At 37.5% G+C, this 20,501-nt stretch overlaps 1 protein-coding gene across 10 annotated transcripts in view; it reads right to left on the bottom strand.

Moving 5' to 3' along the window:
- BLTP1 (bridge-like lipid transfer protein family member 1) overlaps positions 1-20,501 on the bottom strand; it is a 123,708-nt gene that overhangs the window by 50,341 nt on the left and 52,866 nt on the right. For 9 of the 10 annotated variants that reach the window (XM_064450507.1, XM_064450514.1, XM_064450512.1 and 6 more), the window contains exons 29-46: positions 20,349-20,419; positions 19,723-19,896; positions 19,251-19,371; positions 18,225-18,371; positions 17,717-17,844; positions 17,087-17,289; positions 14,860-15,057; positions 13,969-14,180; positions 13,484-13,635; positions 12,430-12,580; positions 11,136-11,288; positions 9,686-9,926; positions 7,646-7,794; positions 5,519-5,738; positions 4,449-4,607; positions 2,573-2,748; positions 1,858-2,033; positions 529-1,235 (exon numbers count right to left, since the gene is read on the bottom strand). In XM_064450507.1, coding sequence (XP_064306577.1) covers positions 529-1,235; positions 1,858-2,033; positions 2,573-2,748; positions 4,449-4,607; positions 5,519-5,738; positions 7,646-7,794; positions 9,686-9,926; positions 11,136-11,288; positions 12,430-12,580; positions 13,484-13,635; positions 13,969-14,180; positions 14,860-15,057; positions 17,087-17,289; positions 17,717-17,844; positions 18,225-18,371; positions 19,251-19,371; positions 19,723-19,896; positions 20,349-20,419 — 3,538 coding nt within the window. The remainder of the gene's footprint in view (positions 1-528; positions 1,236-1,857; positions 2,034-2,572; positions 2,749-4,448; positions 4,608-5,518; positions 5,739-7,645; positions 7,795-9,685; positions 9,927-11,135; positions 11,289-12,429; positions 12,581-13,483; positions 13,636-13,968; positions 14,181-14,859; positions 15,058-17,086; positions 17,290-17,716; positions 17,845-18,224; positions 18,372-19,250; positions 19,372-19,722; positions 19,897-20,348; positions 20,420-20,501) is intronic. The other variant, XM_064450506.1, reaches the window with a different exon arrangement.

Genomic DNA, 20,501 nt, shown 5'->3' on the forward strand with positions numbered 1-20,501 from the left:
GTATTTTTCCCTTTTCTTCCCTCAAAGCTAGCTTCAAAGCTAGATTATTTTTTTTACTCAGTCATTCCCAGGGCAGAAATGCTCTTCCTCAGAATCACTTATGTATTTGCTTACATATTTTCACAGAATGATAACATACAACATTTCCACTAGCCACTTGAAAACAAAACAGCACCTAGGGAGGAACAAAGTGGATCCACTCTGTACACAATCAACCAGGAAAGTTACCTTAACACAGTCCCACAGCCACTGCAAATGCAGATTAAGAGAGCTGCACAAGAATTTGACCAAGTCCAGGATTGAAAGAATCAAAGCATGCTATAAAGCCAGGAAAAGAACTTTCTTCTTTCGTACACTATCTTGGTGAACTAATTACAAGCTCCCCCCTCAGTCCTCACCACTTCCCACTCCGATCCAAGTTAGATGGGGTGGGCAACTTTCAAAAACCACCTTATGATCAAGTTTCAGATGACTACACTGGAGCAAAAGCACACATTCTCGATCACTTGGATTCATGAACGAGTTTACCTGTTGGCCCAAAAGTTTCAGAAGACTTTTCTAAAATCCCGGTTGGATCAGAAATGAGTGAATAGAAGTTCAATAGTTTATACATGTTTTGCCAGCACTCAGCAGAAGGTTCGCTCTGTTCCGACACGGTAATAGAGTCAGAGTCATCCATATGAATAGTCATGTGGTCAACTACATCTTTTGAACCTTTCCTGGACACTTTAGAAGTTCTTCTTTCTGACCTCCCTAAGGAATTCTTGTTCCGAGACTCCTTCTTATTGTTCTCATTGTTTGTTCGTTTGTTCTTGGTGTTGTTCACTCTGTTACCTCCGTTAAGGCTTCCTCGAGAGCTTCGGCTGAAATCAGAAGAACGGAAGTCTCTGTGTTTGCGGGTTTTAAAAGTAGGTGTCGGAGAGGCTGATCCAGCTGTGTATCTGCTAAGTTTGATGTCCGTCTGCGTGGCTTTGATATCATCAATCATTGTACTGAACTGATGAATGAGACGAACCAGTGCCATATCTACGTGCTGGCTTATGGACTGGCAAGAAATTGTAAAATTGCAGTGAAAAGTATTATAATAGCGTTTATTCAAGTCATGAAAAGAAAGGGCATTGGTGGAGTTATGAGGTGTGCACATGGATTTCTCCATTACAACAGCACTAATACTGAAAGTCTCTAACATCAAAGCTGGTTTGAATTCAAGAGGAGGAAGATTGACAGCTCCTTGCCTAAGGAAAGAAAAGGTACAAGTCACTACTTTGTTTCTTTTTATGGGAGTCAGATACCTTTTTACACTGTAGTACAACTAATTTACTGAATCCAACCTTTTATTTCCCTTAGGATATCACCTTCTTACCATAGTTCTAAATATAGAAAATGAAAGTATAAAAGTTTATACTGCATGCTACTAACAGTAATCATTCAGTTCTGTAAACTTAGTTTCCATCATAACCTAAAGCTTTGCCCCAAGTCAGCAGGGGGAAGAATCAGCATGTACACCAAAAGTTCCAACCTCATTCACAGGATTAATTACAAAACAGCATTTAAGAGCCTCTCCAATTTCCCCCACTGTTATTCCCACCAGCTCTCCCTTCCTCAATCTCCAATTTTCAAAAGTAGCTGAGATTCAAATACTTAAAATTACCAAACCATTCCACAGGAAGATTAAAAAGATGATATTCTAACAGGAAGACAAAACAGGTAAGTTTAAAAGAATAAAGGACTATTCTATTAGAGTTCATTAGACCCTATTCTATGGAAGTGCTTTGGAATTCTGTGTCTCCACATGAAAAACCTAATTTCTGTTCTTCAGGAATTTTTTTTTTTTTTTTCAAATATCTCGCAACATACCTTCGAGCTCGCTTGCTTTTCCTTTCCTTTGCTGTATCTGAATCAACAATATCTGCTCTTAGGCAGTCCAAAGTTCCTGAGAATGAAAGGTACTCTCCGAAGTACATCCTGTAGCAGAGTGGCATTGCATCCTGAGCCTGAATTCCCGTGTAACTTAGAAGAGGTTTGAAAACAACCTACAAAACAAAACCCACTGATTTACTCCTTGTTGCCTAGATTATTCCTAATATTCTTGCTCCATCATTTGCTGAGCTACAATATTTACAATGTGAGGTACATAATATGGAACATTTTTAAGTTTTATTGACAGTGCTGTAAAACAGGAAGAAGGGGGATAAAAAGGAGAAGCTTTATGGATTTTCTAGGTAAAATGACTGACTACACAGCAAGCTAGCTTTGAATACTTCGCTATGGGAGCAAGATTTATGCATGCTCCCCTCAGTAAAAAGTACTCTGGAGAACTAGATTAATCTTATAAGTGCTCCAGTATGCTCTTTGAAATTATAAAACAATGCTCTATTAGTCACCATTCATAACATTTGTTAAGGGACACCTCAAAGGTTTCTCCAGCCTTTCATGTCTGCACAGCAACATCTAAGAAACGTGTACAAAACCAGGATAACATTTTCATTGTTGTGGGATCTTTGTTTTTTCTTAAAATAATAACTAGTTTTTCCCTACAGAACTCCACAGTACGTCAGCAAACCACCCCTACCTGCGCATCTGCTAGCTGGACAGCAGGAAACCCCTGGTTACCCTCTTCTACACCTGCGATGTCATCCTGACTGGTGCTGTGCTGTGAGTGTGTGCCATCCAGGGTGTTCTGGTCACTAGACAACACTGTGTTGAAGTCTGAGGCAGAGGGTATCGTAGGAAGATTGGGTGCCACACCTGAAAAATAAATACTGATGGAACACTAACACCACAGCAAATTTTAACACCACCAACTCAGCAATTTATTCAGCAAGGTTAATTATATAGAAACACATGCCATACACATAGAAAGTCAGAGTCCTAGTCAGGTCTATAACCTCACAAAAGTGGCATTCAGGATAAAGAAACAGTCTGATATTGCTGAAACAGGTAATAAATATAGAGATAATCCAACTCATGTTTGGGAAGCACAAAAATATTTCCATATTTTTGTTCTCCTTCTCAAGGCCTTTTGTCTGTATTGTGTTCTATAGGGTACTTAACTCCTGTTTAAACTGAAATAGTTATAGGCTGAGTAGCTATACCATCAACATAAAGCAAAGATTATGCCCAGTTGCAGGCATTTGCTTTTCTCTTTCAGTGTGCTACAGGCTTCTGGGTTTTGTTAGTCCCAGTGCAAGATCCACTAATAAGATCTCTATAGATTAGTCTCTAGCCAAATATGCTATTCATAAAAATAGCTATGGACAACAACTTCCCTGCAGTTGCTCTACTCACAATCAGACTTGCAGCCCAAGGGCAGAGTGATGCTGAATTGCCTGCATCCTGAGCCTGGACTGGACCCAATCTCCATGAGACAGAGTGGCTGCGCCAATGTAAATTAATCCTGATTCTCCAAAACTCAAGCTTACAGCACTGATCAGAGAGCCTTCTGACTACACACCTCCACAGAAAAATGGTTTGGATAGATCTGTGGCCAAGTTACATCACTAAGTCTTAACTTCAGGAACATGAGCTCATGAAAAAAACTGTTATAGTTTCAGTAGGAAAAAAAATGCAGCTTTTTCTGGGGGGAAAAAAAAAAAAAAATAAGAATTGCAAGCTATACTTCTACCCTATGAGTCTTTCTGCAAAGAAACATGTTCCAGTTTACAGAGGAGCCACACCAGTTAAGCAGTATGTACAGCACAAAGATGTTTTGTAGCATCAGACTATTTGTTCAGTATTAAAACCAAATTAAAACAACTTATTATTGCCTAAGATTAATACATTACAGTTGAAAGACTGTTAATAGAAGAAACATTGAAATTTATTCTTAGTGAAGATGAAAATTAAGATACACACATTTGAGGATTATGAATGACAGGCTTACAAGAATTAATAGATAAGCTGCACTAAGTTGTTACGTATCTGTTTCTTTAATACACTTAAGACTTTCAGTAATGCATATTTTCTTTTCTCCATTCCCTTACACCAGCTGACCACTTCCCATCCCTGAAGAACCACCTTACTCTCAAAAGAGATGCTTATGTTTTATCTCAAAACTGAACCTAGAAAGAGCAAGGATTCCAATGTACAAAATCCTTCTTACAGAAACAGCATATGCAAAAGAGATTAAAAGAAACTAACAAAATCCAACGGAACTCTGCAACTAAGGATGGTTTTACGGCTTAGCATTTTTGTTGCTACACACAGTTTTGGAAGCTACATTTACAGTAAGAAAGAGCTAAAATTTTGGAGGCAGCGTGAGGGAAGTAAAAACAACAGTTTTCCTTAAATCACATTTGTTCAATTTCCAGTTTGCTGTAAGTCCCACAAATAATATTTACATCTGTTTAATATAAGTCCCTTGCTCAATTACTTTCAGAAAGAATGGGGTAAACACAGGAACAGCCAACCCAGAATAATCTCTTCAATTCAGCTGTAATTAGCAATACCTGTTGGAAGACTGTTGTGTCCAGATTTGGTGGCCGGACTTTCTTGTACAACACTCCCTCTGTTGCCCACAGCATTGGACATCCAGTTATAGAAACTCACAGAAGATGGTTCAGACAGCAAAGGATGTTCAGATAACATGTCTGTGGCCACAGTATTTCCTATACAGATAAATCAGAAGCTTTAGCATTTATTGTAGCGAAGTCAGCAAAAAACAGGAAGACAACACAGTTTTACTGACAGTACATATTTACTATTAAAATAAGCCTAATGCTCAAGGTTTATTCCAGTAAACTACGTGTCAAACAGCACTACAGGTGCTACCACAGAAGTTATACTACAACACTAATGGATGTTGCACTGCAAGCGTCTTGGCATTTGTTCATCTCTACCATTAATTAGAGGAAAGGAATCATTAAGAAACCAAAATACCTTTTTTTCGGAATAATATTTCATTCCCTGACAGCAAAGGAGAGAGGTTTTAGAGAAAACAGTATCAAACTTCTCTGTTTTTCTTTATAAAAATTATAACAATGCACTCTGAACAATAATAGAGAGCATAAACATTTCAATGTATGTATTTCAGACTTCTACAAAACACAGTTTTTCAAAAGACCATCAGTACATATCTGCAAATTATTATACACAAACTAAGCTACTGGAGCTTTAGTTTTAGACCACTTTTTGAGCTACTTACAAGGTCAAGAAAAAATGACAAATACAGGATGATCACTTCATTTCCTTGCTCATTCAAAAAGACTCAGTTAAGTAACTATGTATTACACTCAAAAAGTAGCAAGCCTAAGTAAAAGGAAAATATTTCATTTATTTTGTTAGCTGTGATTTCTTTTCCAAACCTGATGTACTCGCTATTTGCTTCTAGGAAATGGTACGGTGCAGCGATGTCTAGGAACTGCTATTAAAAACTATGATTTGGGGCGGGGTGGGGGAGGAATTGGGATCTTAAACACAAATGGTAACTCATAGTGAAAACATAGTACTTTTTCTAAATCATTAAAATAAAATCAATCCTCCCTTCTCCTCCCTTTAGCTTACTTACGCTACGTCATACCTGTTCTTGTTAAAGAACTACTTTTAACTGCTGTTGTACTCCTTTGAGGAGTCCCTTCCAAAAGATTATGCAGGCTAGGAAAACTCCCAGTAAGATAGCTGAGCAGGCTCTCTTTTCTTGGACTTTCTTTGACTGCCATTCCAGAACGGCCAACGTGCACTGGTGAATCTGTAGCTGTATCTCCACTAGTGTAACTTAAGGAATGATATGGATGTATACCCTTGTGGAAAAAAAAACAAAGAAACTGGTCTGAATATAAGATCAGAACACAATAACCACAAAGTTCTCATCCTGCAAACTTTTGGACAAGTAGCACTTCACTTGGGGCAGGTCATATGCCATGCAGGTATTGTGCATAAAGGTGCTATTAAATTCTTAAGTATTAAAAAAATTTTATGCGTAAAAACAGTTGAAAAACCCAAACAAGTAACAAACAGAACTGCAGATATGTAGAATTCACCTACAGCAAGTCTGCAGAAGGAACAGTACATACTACTGAATAGGAGCCTTGTTTGCATTTGGTCTTTTTCTAAAGACCAAGTCCCTTCCATCCCCAGAATGATGGTAAATGTAGCCTCTGGGGAAGATGAAGAATGGAAGCTGGGGACTTCTAGCACCAAGAGGAAGGTTCCTGGTCCACCTAAAGGCTTAAAACTATGAAACAGGTTCTCTACCTTCAAAACTGAAGAGCCAAATGTGCCTTCAAGCAAAACATCTGGGCCACCTATCCCTAAACCATGCAAGACCACCAGGAGGGAGCAGTAAGTGATAGTAGCGGGCAATTATCTGCTACAGGGGCCAAACGTGCCAGTATATGCTGGGCTCCAACCAGCTGGAAAACAGTTTTGCAGAAAAGGACTTGGGCGACCTGGTGGGCATCAAGTTGAACGTGAGGCAGCAGTGTGCCTGTGCCGGGCTGTCCGGCCTGGGCTGCATTAGAGAGCAAGTTCCCAACAGTTCGAGGGAGGTGATCCTACCCCACCACTCAGCACTGGTGTGGCCACACCTGGAGTATTGTGTCCAGTTATGAGCTCCCCAGTACAAGAGAGAAATACTGGAGTCCAACAAAGGGCCGCTAAGATGATTAAGGGACCCTAGCATCTCTCGTATGAGAAAAGACTGAGGGAGCTGGGACTGTTCAGCCTCGGGAAGAGCAGGCTTAGCAGGGATCATCTTAATATATGTAAATACCTGAAGGGAGGATGCAAACATGATGGAGCCAGGCCCTTCTCACTGGTGCCCAGTGACAGGAACAAAGACAATGGGCACAAACTGAAACACAGCACATTCCCTCTGAACATCAGGAAACACTTTTTTACTGTGTAGGTGACTGAGTTTTGTCACAATTTATGGGTCTCCATCCTTGGAGATGTTCAAAAGCCATCTAGACAAAACCCTGGGCAACTGGCTCTAGGTGGCCCTGCTTGAGCAAGGGAGTTGGACAAGATGACCTACAGAGGTCCCTTTCAACTTCAGTCATTCTGTGAAAAACCACAGCTGAAAAGTAATCACTACAAGCAACCAAGTTGCCTAACATACATAGAGAAGACAACAAATGACAAAAAAAACCCAAACCAAAACCAACCCCCCAACACCAAAAAAAAACCACCAAAAACCTAAAACAAACACACAAAACCAAAACAACTCCCAAAACCCCACAAACATTCACAGACTCTGCTCGGGAAGTAGCAATAAAAATAAAATCTTGCAGTTTTCTGTACAACTTGTGAAATAAAAAAACCCCACTAATTTTAATACAAGTTATTGAAGAGCTTTGCCAATCTTATATTTTGTATGATGACAGTTAAATCCTCATTTCTGCTTCCATAAATACATTAAAAGCCAGAAAAGTTAATGTACACCCTTAAATGATGCACATACATATCGTTTTTAAATGTGGCTCTGAAGTTAATTGGCAAGAAAAAAAAACCAAACAGGTGTAGAATACAGACCAACTGATCAAGCATCACTTTTATAAGGTGAGGAGCATACCTTCCACGTGTTACAGTTCTGGGTAGTTATATTTATGTTTTAGACAAGCATTTATTCATCTGCAATCTACAGAACTGCTTCAAAACAGGTCAGCTACAAACCAGTTTCTACTCGTGCAGAGTGTTAAAAACTTACCTTTATCTTCAGAACAGAATCACTGTGAGTGTGAGTCTTGGATAATTTCCTCATGATCTCAGCACCAGTTACAGGCCCAGAAGAGCCACCAGCAGGTGGAGGGCGATGAGCTGTTCCTTCTAGGAGCATTGTATGCTCACTGACGGTAGCTGGAACCAAGCAAAGAATTTTTCTCATTTGTATAGATATGGGGAAACAAGGTTAGCTATTATTAGGTACCTTTATTTACAAGCAGTCATGGACTTCCAAATTCTGACACACACCTACACACAGCTGTCATGGGAATTCAAGGGAATTTTAAGACAAATAAGAAAACCTCAGACGTACTGGATTTTGTTTAATACAAAATCTTAGTACAAATCTTGTATGATATTAGAAGGACAAAAAATGTTGCTCTGTGCTACAGATCAAAAGGAAGGTGCCAAATATCACTGATTTTTGCTCACTCTGGTATGGCTGATCATTTTTATATTTGTGTGAGTTCCATCTATAAGTAAATCTACACAAGACGGCCATATTGTCATTGTCAAAATTCTTGGTGAAAAACAGAAGACTATGGACAGGTGAAAAAAAATTTAAGTACTTCACTGGTTCTAATAGTCTGTTTCTGCTCTACCAAAGTAGGTATTTCAGAGAAGGGGGCAAAAATTTCCATCATACTGTACATTACATACAAGTTTTATGCACAAACATCTTTGTTTTTGCTGTCTTTAAGCTGCCTGGCTTTTCATCAAAAGCAGATTCTCCTCCTGATTTTTTATTAATTTTTTTACCTCAATGTTACATAATTCTTACTTGAGAAAAGAAAAACAAATGCTGTCTTTCTGAAAGCAGTAACATTGTATAGAGATGCTACAAACACAAAAAACCTAAGTCAACTCAAGACAGCAAAACAGAGTGCTCCAACAACATGTATTTATTTATGCCCTTCTTTTCAGTGGTTCTTAAGTCAGCTCTATATCAAATACAAAGCTAAATCAGTAGCTTATGTTAAATTGGCAATGTGTAAGCTGGCAACAGAAATCTACCATATATGAAGTAGTAAAAATGAGAAAAAATATTTTTTATGAAAATACATCTTTACAAAGGACAAATAAGAAGGTGGGTTTGAAGCGATACCTGGAAGAATGTACAGAATTGCACGTTACAGTTTTTAACTAAAGTCAGAAGCTGCACAACAAAATCCTAATTGCAAGCTAGCAAATAATTAAGTTGATGTATTTTGTGCAATAAATAACAAGACAAAGCATGTGAAGAAAGAGAAGTCTCCTGCTTTGTTTTTCCCCAAACAAGTAAGGATTATGGTAATACTATAATTACAATTGTCAGCAGCTGCTTCAAAATGAAGATGATTCTAAAAAAGCAACTTGATGATTGTCCTGATTTCAGCTGGGATAAAATTCTTTTTCCTCCTAGTAGCTGGTATAGTGCTGTGAAAGCACAGCACTATATTTAGTATGAGAATAACGTTGATAACATGCTGATGTTTTAGTTGTTGCTAAGCAGTGCTTACACTAGCCAAGGATTTTTCCAGCCTCCCATGCTCGGCCAGGTGCAGGAGAAGCTGGGAGGCGAGGCAACACGGCCAGGACAGCTGACGCCAACTGGCCAAAGGGATATCCCGTACCATAGGACACCATGCTCAGTATATAAAGCTGGGGGCAGAAGAGGGAAGGCGGGGACAGGCTGAGCATCGGTTGGTGGGTGGTGAGCAATTGTATCATGCATCACTTGCCTTGTATATTATTATTATTACTACGGCTACTATTTTACTTTATTTTATTTCAATTATTGAACTGTTCTTATCTTAACCCACAAGTTTTGTCTCTTTTACTCTTCCAATTCTCTCCCCCATCCCACCGGCTGCGGGGAGCGAACGAGTGGCTGTGTGCTGCTTAGCTGCTGGCTAGGGTTAAACCGCAACAATTCTAAAAAAGAATATAATGTATTCAAGCATTAAAACTAAAGAAGATACAAATGATCTGAGAGGAGCTACTTGTCCCTATGATCATCTATGGAGACAGAAGAACACCAAAATACCTGCATCAAATTCAAACTCTGCTCCATCAGCACTTGTGTCACTCTGAAGACCCCCTCCGTTGTCTAATCCGAGTCCATCCTCATGCTCGTGGCAGGCATTTGCCTGCAATTTCACTGGCTGAGCTGGTCTGTGTAAGCTGACTCCTTTAAAAGCTGGGGTCACCACAATGAACTTCATCCACTGCCTTGCTAGGGCAACTAGACCTTTCTTTAAGGTTACTAAGGCAGGAAGACCATCGCTCTTGAAAAAAAGAAAAACAAAAATTAAAAATGCTTATCACAGCATTTTAAAGTAAATGGGGAAAAACCAGTCACACCTCCCTTAAATCTTCATACTCAAGAGACTTATGACAGAAACATGCTGGCACCACGCAGCATCCATTCAGATATAAATAGCCATAGGGCTAACAGATAAGAATTACAGCTTCACTGAACTCAGTCAATACATTGATTCACACGACCTGAGGATGTAGCCCATGGGGCCAAAGAAAACCAACAGGCAACAGCTTTATTAAACATGAAACTAAAAATACTTAAGTAATTATAAGGCTCTCAACTATGGACTAAATATCACAACAGCACTAGCCTGACTGTAGAAACAGAACTGAAATTAAAGGTGAGGTTTCTTCCATTGTTGGTAGGCAGTGTTTTACAAACATTAATTTGAGGCAAAAAAAACCCCAGGGATTGTTTTGATTACATCATTGAATTGTGATCAAGAAAAAAAAAAGCTGCTTATTTTGACCACAAATCAAACAGTGCTATTTCTGTCACAAATTGTGCTATTTCTGATCACTGGGCTCTCAGCTGAATATGTTGAAAAATGTGATGTTTAAATCTGACAGCCATGGAATTAGATTATGAAAATGACACAAAATCAGGAACAAACACTCCTCCTTATGCCTAATTTGTTTGTTCAAACCATTATTTACCACTATAATCCAGACATTTACATTCTAAAGCCACCAAGAAAAAGATTAGATTCTTCAGCCTTAAGGTTTCTCTTTTCTTAAGCTGTCTGCATTATCCAAGTATTTCTAGAAGACATGAAAACTAGTTCTGGAGGAGAAAATCTGGAATAAGCTAATCAGTCCACACACTTGCCTTAATAATTGAGATTTATTTGATTTTAAAACTACAGATGCCAATTTTTACTACTTTGTTGTTATCTTTAAGAAAAAAGGCCATTAACAATTTTAAAGACGTGCCTATTTGGTTTCTGAGTTCTCATGTATTTACTAATAAAACAGCTCAATAAAAATTTTACATATACACAACAAAAACAGCAGATCTGAAAGAAAATGAAATGAGAGAAGCAGTATCTGTTTATCAATTTAAAGATTTACGCGTTTGTCAACTTTCCCATAACTGTTACCTAATTTAAGACATTAGAATTGGTACAATTGAAATTAACACATGGAGTTATTTCAGTTTTTACAGGGTAACTCACCATGGTGGCATCCTCAATAATGGAGTAATTCGCTTGATGAAGGTAATGGTGCAATATATTACACAGTAAACAAGAAGGGTTTTCTTGCAAGAAACGAGCCACTTTGGTAAGCCTGTTGTATTTGCTTCTCAGAGGAAAATGCACGCTTTTATTCTAGATAAAGATGTAACAACTTTTCACATATGTGTTCATACTTGCAAACAGAATACATGCATGAACTGCAAGATTTCATCTGGGATATCACAAACTTCTAACCCCATCTGGAACTTCTGCAACAAACATTTGCCACATGGATACCAACCTTATTTTAATTACTGGTACGTGAAAAATCATACTTGATGCTTATTTATTTATATGATGTAAGAAATCAGAAGGCTGGATTCAAATAGCAGACTTCGTAAAGCTACCTCTGGACTAACAAATATATATTCACAGCTAGCCCAGATTTAAAAAACCCCTGTTTATTCCTAGTTAATGAAAAAACCAGGCACTTTCCTAATTTGGATAATGCTAGAAAAAGGGTAAGAAAAGATATAGGAAGGCAGGTAGCAATAAGAGACTGATGCAAAGAATGATTTTTGAGTATGGCAGAAAACTAGCTTGACACTAAGCTTGTCAATCTTACAGTGTAAGACAGGATCTCAACAATGGGTATCACCCCAAAATCTTCCCACTAGATGGTGCTAGGTTAACAAACAGCAGAAAACTGCCGCACACATGAAAGCTCCGTAGCAAATCACAGTAACACCCCATTTGTCACAAAAGCTCTACCAATCCTAGTTTTCAACAAAAAATTTGTTTATTTTGCATTATTTGCTAGAATGTTTCACCCTCACGATGCTTGTCCTCCCTTCCTCTAACAAGCGGGCCCAGTAAACACAATGATTAGATACACTGCAGGAGCACAGAAATTCACATTTTCTCCCAAAAGATACCCTGAATATTTCATAATTCATCACACTTTGATATTTCATAAGATATATCAGATGCTACAGCCATATTTCTTACTCTTCCCTTTCCAAAGGCAGAAGCTCCAGTTATTTTACCTGGAGATGCACTCCTGTAAGAAGCACAAGACTTCCTCACTAGTAACAGCTGAATTTTTTTTCCACTGAAATTAGGTTCTGTACAAAAACCACGGGTAGTGAGTTCTTGTGACCAGTTCTGGAAGTAAAGGCTCATATGAGGTGCTCTAAGTTCGTCGGTGAAAATACCCAGAATCCCAAAGAAATATATGTTACATATTACACTGCTCTGTTCTGACATGCCTATTGATTTTATAAAGGTCATTTACCTCTAAAGCTTCTGTCATAATGCAACCCATCACAGCACAGATTCGCAGGGTTCCTTCAGTTTCTAATTTATTTAATGATGATTTCACTTGATCAATGGGAACAAGCCAAGCACCAACTGCAGGTGTTGCAGTACTCAGGAGGTTCAGCTGCCTATTGAGAAAAACAAAAAGAATTAAGTATTCACGTTCCGCAGCAGCAATTTGCAAGATTTTCTAATGTTGTTATGAATGACATTCAAATAGGTGCAATATGACAGAACAAGGTCACAAAGTAACAAACACAGACTTATTGCCCAGAAAATCAAAACTGGCAAAAAATACCTAAGGCAGGTTAAGTTTTACACGCTCACACACTCATGATTCCATCTGCTCCTGCTACTGCTACTCCCTCCTCTTCCCATTTGTATCGCCTACTGAAATAATCCAGTTTGAAATTTTCATCACTGACTGAATCCCATATTAACTGTTACACGATACGTCATGAAGGACTTTTGCTGAAGGGCTGAGGCAAGAATATTGGGAAAACAACAGAGTATTTTCTAACTTGTAGCTAGATGCTGAGCTTAAACTACTGACAGATAAGAATATTTGGCTTGTTGTACAAATGCAATATAAAAAACTATCTTAGAAAGATTTATTTGGAACTTTATATTGCGATGGCAACAAGATTTTGAGTTAAGCATCAGGTTGAATAGCAACAGCACTGAGTGGTTCTCTTCTCTAGCATCTCTCCTACCCAAAACAAATACCCATCCCTGCCTTTCTCCTTCACACATTTCAGTATCACTGGAAGTTTTCTGTTGGTTGTTGGGGGTGTTTTTACCTTTCTTTTCTTCTTTTAATTTTATCTAACTAAAAATTTTCTAGCAAAGCTTCCACATAAATGACAATAAAAACCCAAAGCAAGAGTTAACGTGATATATGTAAAATCCATTTTCACTTCCAGAGAAGCTTCAAAAATTATTGAATTTACATTCAGAATCTACCCGCGACAACTGCAGTTTAACAAAGCAGAACTGTCATTTTCTTTCTCTTAAATCAGGTAAAATTATACCTTGAAAATATATGGGCTGGAGAGCGCACATTGGTAGGGGCTGCAAAACTAAACCAAATTTCTTTGATCGTTAGCTTCATGCTGCAAGAGTCAGGGGGAGGAGGCATCAAGGGTATATCTTTTTTCAGATCATCAGATTCAACCCCTTCATCCTTAAAAAAGGAAACACATCAGTCAAAAGTGAGATTGTTTTCCAAAATGATTGCACTGAAAGGCAGTAACATACCATAATGTACACTGTTCATAAGGAACAGTTTCATATGCATTTAGGCAAAGAAAAACAAACTAACGCTGTCCACCAACTCTGCCAAGACAATACCAGAGGCTCCTGCAGAAAGCTGGAAGTTTAGTGTGCAAGCAGACAGTATGAATTCAGCTGGCACGACATCTGTTAAATCATCAATTTCTTATTATGAACATTAACCATTTTAAAAAAAGAAAAAAATCAACCCGAGACCAATCATTTCTACATAGTATGTACATACCTGCTCATCTGAAACTGAATTTCCATTAATATCTGAGGAGGGACTTATTCTATCACAAGGAAGGTTATCGTCAGACACATCAGTATTATAACCGCTACCAGTTGGAGAATCTGAAGAGTTATTTGATGCAAGCAGTCCACCTCTCTCTGTATCTCTTGATTTACCCATGACTCCAAATGTATTATACAATACCGCTCCAGATTGCCTTCCTCCTATAAAACACCCACCGAGACTGTAAATATTTGCTCTGCATAAGCTCTGTACGTTATGTCCCATTGAAAAGACAAGCAATTAAGATGAGAAATACATATGATTTTGGTTAAACAAGGTGCATTACCATTTTACACATCAATTTATCACTACAATTTTTATACAACAATTTAACAGCTAGTGTAGAGCTTCTGATAGTTTGTTCCAAGTAGATGAAAAGTACTTACATGAAGACTGTTTTTAAACACTATTCCCTGAAAAGAATGACTTGGATGACAGAAAATATATATACACTGGTTTTTCCCTTTTTCAAGTTAGCTTCCACCCCACCCCACCCCCCACCAAAAGCAAAAAAACTCTGGCCGAAAACTGTACGATTGCACGGTCATTTAAGTGATCAGTGAAAGCATCAATTTCTACCTTCACTTTAAGTTCATAAACTGCCGAAACTGGTTTATATAGAATTATTTCATACACTGCTATAAATGGTATTGATTACTAAAAGTTCCTTTACTGTATAATCTACTCTGTGATATCATTTATTTACGATAGACGTGTACTATCTAAAATCACCCATATTCCGCAATTTCTAATCACACAATTGCTAAACTGGAAGACCTAACAACACAATTTTTAGCAGTTTCATAAAGCAAAATAATATAAAGCCTACATAAGCCTTACCCTTTATAGTCAAATTTTCAATTCCACACTCAAACATTATCCAACCCCACTTCTCTTGACTAGGACCAATTCGTGTTACATCTGGAACAGCTTGTTGATCTGTTTCATCCACAAAAGCAAACTCATCCAACTCTTCCAAAGTAAAAAGAACTTTTGATTTCCCAAAAGGAATAGCTGTTATTGCACAAGTTCCAATATCTGTAAAAACAAACATATTCACCACTTCGTTACAAAATGAAAAAAAAAAAAAACCCAAACCTTACGTCTTCAAATAGCTCTCTGAAGTTTACAGTCTTCTGGGAGTGTTGCCCCTTTAACATTCCTCAAATTGGGGCAGGGGGGAGAAATAAAGAAAAAAAAAAAACAAAATTAAAGTACAAGCAAGAAAAAAAAGAAGGATAGTTTATGAAGTCTAAAAGCCTTCCTCCTGGTATGTTAATATGGGCAGCATAATTTTTAAGTTTGGAAAAAATATGGACTGAGAAACACAAAGTTAAAGCTTGGAGGCATTCCCAATCCTAACACATCTGCCTTTTTCATCTTTTTGTAGAGTCATGGTTCCAAAGACATGTGTACAAACAAACTCTTCAGAGTTTTATCCAGAACTGGCAATTGGCCAGAAATTATTTTACAAAAAAGCCCATTCCTAGTAAGTACCTAAGGTTTAATAGCGTTAAACTAAAAATTGCAGCGTTACTGACAGTGCTTTTGGAGAATACGTCTTAGTAGAAATGCATTTGGTATTAACTATAGCATACTTGAAGGATATTTAAAAATAAAGTTCTAATTTTAATTCAAAGACTGCTTCTTGGTTGGAAGCATGTCTGTGTCTGTGTAGGGAGGATGTAAAGCGCTAAGCCTCACTGATTCCTAAGAAAACACAGACTCAGGCAGTTTTTAATTCATTATGATCTTCGCTGTCTAAGACCCAGGAGGGTAACTATGCCACCTTGATTTCTTTGATGTTAGGATGTAGCTTATATATAAATCCTTTCTTCTGGCGACATTTCTGAACGAACATGTTAAACAATTTTATGCCTATTGCCTATTAACTGACACACAGAGCTAAATGTCAAATATCTGAGGAAATGAGCTAGAGTCAATTTATATCCCTTCCAATCCTCACTCTCCACCCCCAGCTCAGAAGTGCAATCGCTTTTGAAGTACACATGAAATGCTAAGATCCCTAGAAAGACATCTCTCAAACGTTTTAAATAGAAGATGATGAGTTTGCTTGGTTAGAATTCAAAAATCACTTGGCCATCTTGAATGTCTGCAACATACCTCACATAGGACACTACTGCTAAGATTATACCCATAACTAAGTAAAAATGGAGTTCAGTGTTCTCTTACTGCTTTTGTTTTCCTCCAGCTTCCTTTGCTCACTCATCTTTGCACAGCAGTGGGTTGGGGGTGGGGTGGGTGGGTCTATCTTTATTGTTTATTGTGTGTTTTTTAATCAGACTTGTTTCACAGAGCACTTGCTCTTGTCCTAAAGATTCCTGTTCATTACGGGACAGAGTAAAACACGGCACTAACTGGTATAGATTCCGTCAAAATTGAATCAGTTTTAACAAAAACTGCCTCTACTTTTGGTCATCTTCTCCAGATTAGTTCTTCCAGGACCAGGAGTTACAGCAGCTGAATCTAATTCATAGCCTCTTGAAGGAATTTCCTTCATACAAACAAGAAGGAAGATAACTGGGCAGATCTTATTTTCACTTTTAGAGTTGCTATAGTTAAAAATCTACAGCTTGTCATGCTGAAATTGCCAGTACAACAGGCAATTATAGCTATCTTGAAATGGTTAGAAAGTAGTAAGAAACCAAATCAGCGTAATTCAATTCCCCGCATCAGGTGACAAAAAACAGTAGCTGAAAAGAGATCAGGTGGGAGGAAGGGAGCCCAGGCCTGAAATTTTACCAGTGCTTGTCAATATTTACAATGCAAGCCACTTGCCACACAAACTGCTTAGAAGTTCATCTTGATAGTTTTCACTCAGCCCACATTTAAGTCTAGCACTTCAGCAGAATAACAGGAAATAATTTGAGGAACTATCCTAAAATTCTTCTAGAGAATCTGCAAAATCTCCAGGTTCAAGTGTCTTTTTATGTGTGTTGATTAAAAAAAAAAAGACAAACACAACCAAACTACAAGGCCAACCATAACCATTTGCTTCTATGAAAACTGACATTTCCACAATTTAAAAAAATCCTAAAAGGTTTACCTGTTGTATCAAGGCCTCTAAGTTGTCCATGAACGCGATGGATGTTCAATTTAGCAGCAATTTCTTTCCCTTTTTCTGCTCCTGCATTGGATCTGAGTGAGCCAGAAGACTGAGGCTGCATTTTACTGGTTTGGATGTAACGCTCAAACGTAACAGAATTCCTCCCAGTTTCTGCATTGTTTGAAGTCTCCTCAACTATACCCCTTTGAATATAAGGGAGAAAAAACAATTGAGCATACCTCAGATAGACATATTTCATTTGATTATTTCCTGTTTCAAATTTTAAGTGTCATTGACATAGCAGTGTTAAAAACAATTCTTTGTAAGATAGACAATACATATGCTTTGGTAGAAAAATTCTGAAAAACTTAATATTATCCTGCATGACATAAGAGCAAGAATGACTTAAAACTGATGTGCCAAAATTATTCCTCCGTTTCTTAAAGAAACTGCAGTTCTAATTAGATATTAGAAATAAATTTATAAAACACAGAAGATGCATTTAATTGCTAAACTCAGTCGTGACTTTTTCAAATACTCTTCAGAACTGCAAAAAAATTGGCATCACTGTAAGTCTTCTGACTAACTTAACAAGAAAGAGGTACAAATAGTGATATGTATTATTCTTACCTATTCATACGAACTTGCGTGGCAATTCTATCAAAACACAAAGCTACTAATGAAACATGAGTCACTGTTTTGCCAGAAGAAACCCCTGGGGATTCATCAACAGATGCTTGTAGTAAACACAGGTTCACCTACATGTAAAATCCCCCCCAAAAAGTAAAGAAATTTAGAAAAAAAATGTTACATTAAGTACACATCACTAATTTCTAATACAACCTTGTCTTATACTTCTCAGTAAGGAGAGGGGTGGGGGGTGGAGATAAAACCATAACACCTAGATTATGTAAAAACATAATTTAAAGACATGGCAGTCAGTTATGCCTATAGTGGCTGTTACTTAACCGGCACAGCTACCATAATAAAATTGAGCGGCTCCAAAACAGTCATCCTGTTCAAAATGTTAGTTACCTAGCACAAATACATAGCTTCACTTAAGCTTTTGGGGAACTAATAGGGATGAAAGATAAGGTTAACTTGTGAGGCGCATGTGTACTAAACAAAAAGTTGTTACCTTTGGTACAGTAACATTGGCCTGAAGACCTTTAATCGTCACATTATCTTGCTTGAGTGAGAGATTGGTCTGTGCTGGTCCCTGGTTTGTTGTTCCTGTAGTGGTAGTGTCTATTTTTGTTCCTCTAATATCCTGCTTTGAAGATAACTTGGAGGGGAGGAAAAAAATAATTTATTCTCGCTGAAACTCAGAGCGGCTAAACTAAAGAGTAACAGGATAGTTTATTAGCACTGAAGCAGCAAGAGATTCTGACTTCATTTAAAGCACAATACCCTGATTTCTAGAACAAGGGCTGTAGCACTTACAGATACAGTAGGTTTAGACCCATCAGGGTAGCAATGCCATTCTGCAACAAACTTCAAATGACCAGATTTCAGCTGAAAGTTTGAGTTCTACATATATAACGTACATAGAACAACTTATTATGAAGTAAATAATTAGTGTCCACTAGCCTGTGTAGTCTAAGAAATTATACAATATAGATATGATCATTAACTTGGACAAAAAAAACCCTTCTAATTCTCTGGAACTACCATACAATTCTATTCAAGCTAATTTTTTTTAGGCTATCAGATGAACTGAAAAGAAGGCACATGCACTTTCACAGCTTAGTTTGAACTTTCCTCTACTTCACAGAGGCTATCTCCCTAATCACTGTAAAATAGTAAATGATATATTGCTGATATGAATATAATACACAAAAATATTGCTATAGTAATTTCTAAGAACAGAATGTATGATCTCATGCAAATTACAGTAGCTACTGACTAGACTGTCCAAAAGAGAAAAACTTCACTTCAATCCTATAAGAGAGATTTCTGGTCACTAAAAGACAGTATGCAACACTTGATTATAAAAACACACACACATTAAGCACAAGATAAAAATAAGTATGTATTCCAAATTAATAAAGCATTTAGCTCCTGTATCTCAAAACACTGAATTCAATTAAAACTTCTTCTATGTAAAATACAGAAAACAATACTCTCTCAAATCTTTGTCCATTTTTCTTGTTCCCTTTCTTACATTTTCTGAGAAGCTTGTTTTGCTGTTCTGAACAGCATCTCGAAGAACTTTGCAATGCAGATCATCGACGATTGCTGCTGGGTGTCGGGAGCTAGCACAGTGCACCATCGCTTCTATATACCTGTGAGAGGCAACAAGCCCACAGCAGACCATTTAAACTTCTAGTTTCACATGACACACCACCAGTAATATTTAATTAACACTATAGAGAGAAAAATTAAGTACTGACAGACATAAAGGGCACTCCCCAGATCATAACATAACGTTCTTACGCATAGAAGTATAACATTCTTCTAGCTTCTTCATGGGAAATGCAGAATTACGTTCACTGGGCACAAGGGCCCACTACTGTTCCATCAGTCACATTATTCAATCCTTTTACCTAAACCTTTGCTGAACAAAACAGCTTTAATTTTAGACAATTTTTAGCATAATCAATTAACATTGCAGTAATAAAAGTAGAATTAATTACCTATCCAGTGCTTCTGCTACAAGAGGAGTCAGAACTACATCTACAGTTCCTTTTACTTCTACTATTGCTGTTGTCCGTGTCTGGAAGACAGGGTGATCCAATGTCCATTCTTCTGTTATCGTTTCATCATCTGTATTTTCTGCAGACTTCTTTTCCAAAGGAGTATAAGGTGTACTAAACAAGTCAAATACACATTAATAATCTAGGTTTGTAAAAGAAATACAAAAGTGTCCTGGTATCATGTTAATTTGTCACAAAACGCATATAATGGCAGGTTTCTTCTACTGCATAGCTTAGAAAGCGCACAGATACAACCCCAGGGCAAGGCCCTTCCCTAGATTCAAGTTCAGCTTTTGGCAATGCAATGGACACTCACCATAAGCACCTGCAAATTATTCTAAATTAAGTTGCAGTTCATAATCGTGAAAACATATGAGTGAAATTATTTAATGCTTTCCAACACCAAACATTTTATAATAGGATACTCTGTTCTAAAGTAGAACCGCACTGAAAAGTACTGCTACAAATCAAATTTTGGAAGGGCTAGCAAAAGCCAAAATATTTAACATCAGCAAAATCCTACTCTTAAAAAATATGCTAATTATATTATGCAGTATTCAACTTACTTAGATGTTGATCCTGTAAGCTGCATGCCTCTGTCCAGTAATGAATTAGCTGTGAGACCCTGTTTAACAATCTAAGATAAAAGTGCAAAGAAATTTATTACCTTCCTTCTACATATGAAAAAAATACCCAAGGAATCTTCAAATAAGGATTCT

The sequence above is a fragment of the Phalacrocorax carbo genome, chromosome 4 (assembly GCF_963921805.1).
Source record: "Phalacrocorax carbo chromosome 4, bPhaCar2.1, whole genome shotgun sequence".
In the NCBI taxonomy this organism is placed as follows: domain Eukaryota; kingdom Metazoa; phylum Chordata; class Aves; order Suliformes; family Phalacrocoracidae; genus Phalacrocorax; species Phalacrocorax carbo.